Source organism: Octopus bimaculoides, chromosome 14 (genome assembly GCF_001194135.2).
Source record: "Octopus bimaculoides isolate UCB-OBI-ISO-001 chromosome 14, ASM119413v2, whole genome shotgun sequence".
Taxonomy (NCBI): Eukaryota; Metazoa; Mollusca; class Cephalopoda; order Octopoda; family Octopodidae; genus Octopus; species Octopus bimaculoides.
In genome coordinates this window covers 57,800,599-57,803,702 of record NC_068994.1, presented here as the reverse complement: position 1 = coordinate 57,803,702, position 3,104 = coordinate 57,800,599, and the positions used below count along the sequence as shown (strand labels likewise).

The following is a 3,104-nucleotide window of genomic DNA, read 5'->3' as shown; positions in this document are numbered from 1 at the left end:
TATTTTAGAAACCAAACCTTCAGCCCGTCTCCCACAACCATTACACCCCACCCTTCACCACCACCACCACCACCACCACCACCACCGCCGCCGCCGCCACCCTATGAAAAAGAGAGGAAATGACAAGAAACGGGCAAAACAAAGACACAAAATAATAATCAGACAACGCAAACAAAAGACGAGTTGTCCCTAAACCTATTTACATTCTTTGTATATTTTACGTGATGTTTTGCAAGTTGTGTGATGTCTGCACATTTATGAGAATAGCAAAGGGATTAGGATTCATGTTGTTGCCTTTGAAGAAATCAAAGACTGAACACTTATCTGACTAAAGATTGATGTAATCCTGTCTCTCATAAAAGCCAATGAGTAAATGGATTTCATTTGGCTTCAACGAAGACTGTTCCTCTTGTTTGATTAACCGAATTCCTGCCTGTGCCAAATTTACTGTTAGGATTGAAATCTAAAGCTTCAGATTTGTGGATGTCTTTGGTGAAGGTCACCATCACCATCATCATCATCATCATCATCATCATCATTAAATGTCCATTTCCTATGCTGGTATGGGTTGGACGGTTCAAAAGAAGCTGGCAAACTAGAGGGCAGCACCAGGCTCAAATTGGCAAGGTTTCTATTGCTGGATGCCTTTCCTAATGCCAACCACTTTACAGAGTGCTCCACTGGGTGCTTTTTATGTGGCACCAGCACAAGTGCTCTTTACGTGACACCAGCATGGGTGCTTTTTATGTGTTTGGTCATATTGTATCTATCACTTGAACATTTTCCTTCTCTCTCTCTTCCTGTCTTGCTATCACATACTCACACACACAGACACACGCGCGCGCACGCGCACGCACACACACACACACACACTGGCACTCTGTCGGTTCCTTTCTGCTGAAGAGCGTAGGCTCGAAACGTAAAAGACTTTCCTACTTCCCGAGCATTAAACTAATACATCTGTTTGTTGTTTACACACCCGTCTTTATCTTTTGTTTTTTTGTAAATTCTCACTGTATATACACACACATAAATGTATGTATGTATGTATAAAACAGAACAACTCAACAAAATATTTGTCAAATTCTGAAACTTTTTATGTTCAAACATTTTGCGTTGATAACATGAGACAAGAGATTAATGAGAAAGCTTCTTTCCTCTCAAGTCAATTCCTCTGTAAAATACTGAGAGAAAAAGACAAAAATTGTTCTCTGCAGAAATTGGTGAAAGCTCTACAAAGAAGAATGCTGTTAAGCAATGAGAATAAATGTCAAGTGTTCTTTGGGTATTCTAAATGGTTAGAACCGGAATTCTTACGGGGTACATTCAACATTCAACATGGTCATATGCCATTGTTTTACTTGTGTCAAAATTTTATTCTCAAGTGGGAACAAGTTTACTTCTTGAATCAACAAGAAAGTCTCTTCATAGTTGCTTGACTTGCTAGAAATAACCACCAAGTCTCTCACAAATCACATTCTACCATTTTAAAATAAAAGAAATAAAATCTCACATTGTATTTAAATCAAAGGTCTGCTGGTTTAGGGGTTGAGTTGGGACCAAACAACTAGTGAAGCCTTCATTGTCCATCCACAGTGGCAGAGGTGGAGGTGGCGGGGCTGGTGGTAGTAGGGTGGGGATAGTATTTGTAGTTGTTGTGGTTGTGGTGATCGTGGTAGCAGAATGGTGGTAGTAATTCTTAGTCTTGCCATCCAGGTGGTGGAGGAGGAACAGACAAGGAGGAATTGGTTACTTCCCCTAGTGTTAACCCTTTTTAGGGTTTTTGTATTGACCCCCTCCAGCATACATTTGTCTAAATTTTTTAAAGTCTTTCCCATCACCGTATGATAGGGTTGTAAAGACCAGAATAATAATAAATTTTCTTTTCCAAACCAGAAAAAACATTTCCTGAACACTACAGTTTTCACTTCCTCGTCACTGGAATAATATTTGCCTCTCAAACCCTCTTTCATGGGGCCGGAGAGATGATAGTCTGAAGGCGCTAAATTATTCCAGTGACGAGCAAGTGAAAACTGTAGTGAAGAAGTGGCTCAAAGAACAGTCAACAGAATTTTATGACTGCCTCCTGTGCCAATGGCACGAAAAAAGCACCCACTACATTCTCAGAGTGGTTGGCATAAGGAAAGGCATCCAGCTGTAGAAACCTTGCTGAATCAGATTGGAGCTCGGTGCAGCCTCCCAGCTTGCCAGTCTTCTGTCAAACCGTCCAACCCATGCCAGCATGGAAAGCAGACATTAAACGATGAGGGTGATGATGATAAATATATATGTGTGTGTGTGTGTGTGTGTGTGTGTGTGTGTACACAGAAATTAGACAGAGAAAGAAAAGAAAAGAAAGAGATAGAGAGAGGGAGAGAGAGAGAGGGAGAGAGAGAGAGAGAGAGAGAGAGAGAGAGAGAGAGATTGGAATGTAAAGCATAAAACAAACCTTGCTATGGATGGCGTTTAAGTATGGTTTGTGACCACAGTTACAGGTTAACAACCTCACCGCATCTGACTCAGCAAGACTCTGAAAATAATTGAGGAATCTCTTTAATGGAAAATAAAAAGTGGCAATACACAGGGTGGGTCAGGGTTCAGGACTCACTCACATTAGTTATATTTTTTAATATTGCTTATTGTTATTGTTTAAATTTAATTACTTTATTTCTTAATATACACACATTGATAAACATTCTTTTCTACTCTCGGCACAAGGCCCGAAATTTTTGGGGAGAGGACCAGCTGATTAGATCAACCTCCCCAGGATACAACTGGTACTTAATTTATCGACCCTGAAAGAATAAAAGGAAAAGTCGACCTCGGTGGAATTTGAACTCAGAATGTAAAGACAGACAAAATACTGCTAAGCATTCCACCTGGCATGCTAACGATTCTGCCAGCTCCCCCCTGCCTTGCTTATTAATAAATATTATCATCATCATCATCATCATCGTTTAACGTCCGCTTTCCATGCTAGCATGGGTTGGACGATTTGACTGAGGACTGGTGAAACCGGATGGCAACACCAGGCTCCAGTCTGATTTGGCAGAGTTTCTACAGCTGGATGCCCTTCCTAACGCCAACCACTCAGAGAGTGTAGT

The 3,104-nt window shown here is 40.9% G+C and overlaps 1 protein-coding gene across 5 annotated transcripts in view; it reads right to left on the bottom strand.

Annotated features, from left to right (window-relative positions):
* LOC106868605 (uncharacterized) overlaps positions 1 to 3,104 on the bottom strand; it is a 160,249-nt gene that overhangs the window by 30,537 nt on the left and 126,608 nt on the right. For all 5 annotated transcript variants that reach the window (XM_014913947.2, XM_014913946.2, XM_014913948.2 and 2 more), the window contains one exon: positions 2,450 to 2,530. In XM_014913947.2, coding sequence (XP_014769433.1) covers positions 2,450 to 2,530 — 81 coding nt within the window. The remainder of the gene's footprint in view (positions 1 to 2,449; positions 2,531 to 3,104) is intronic.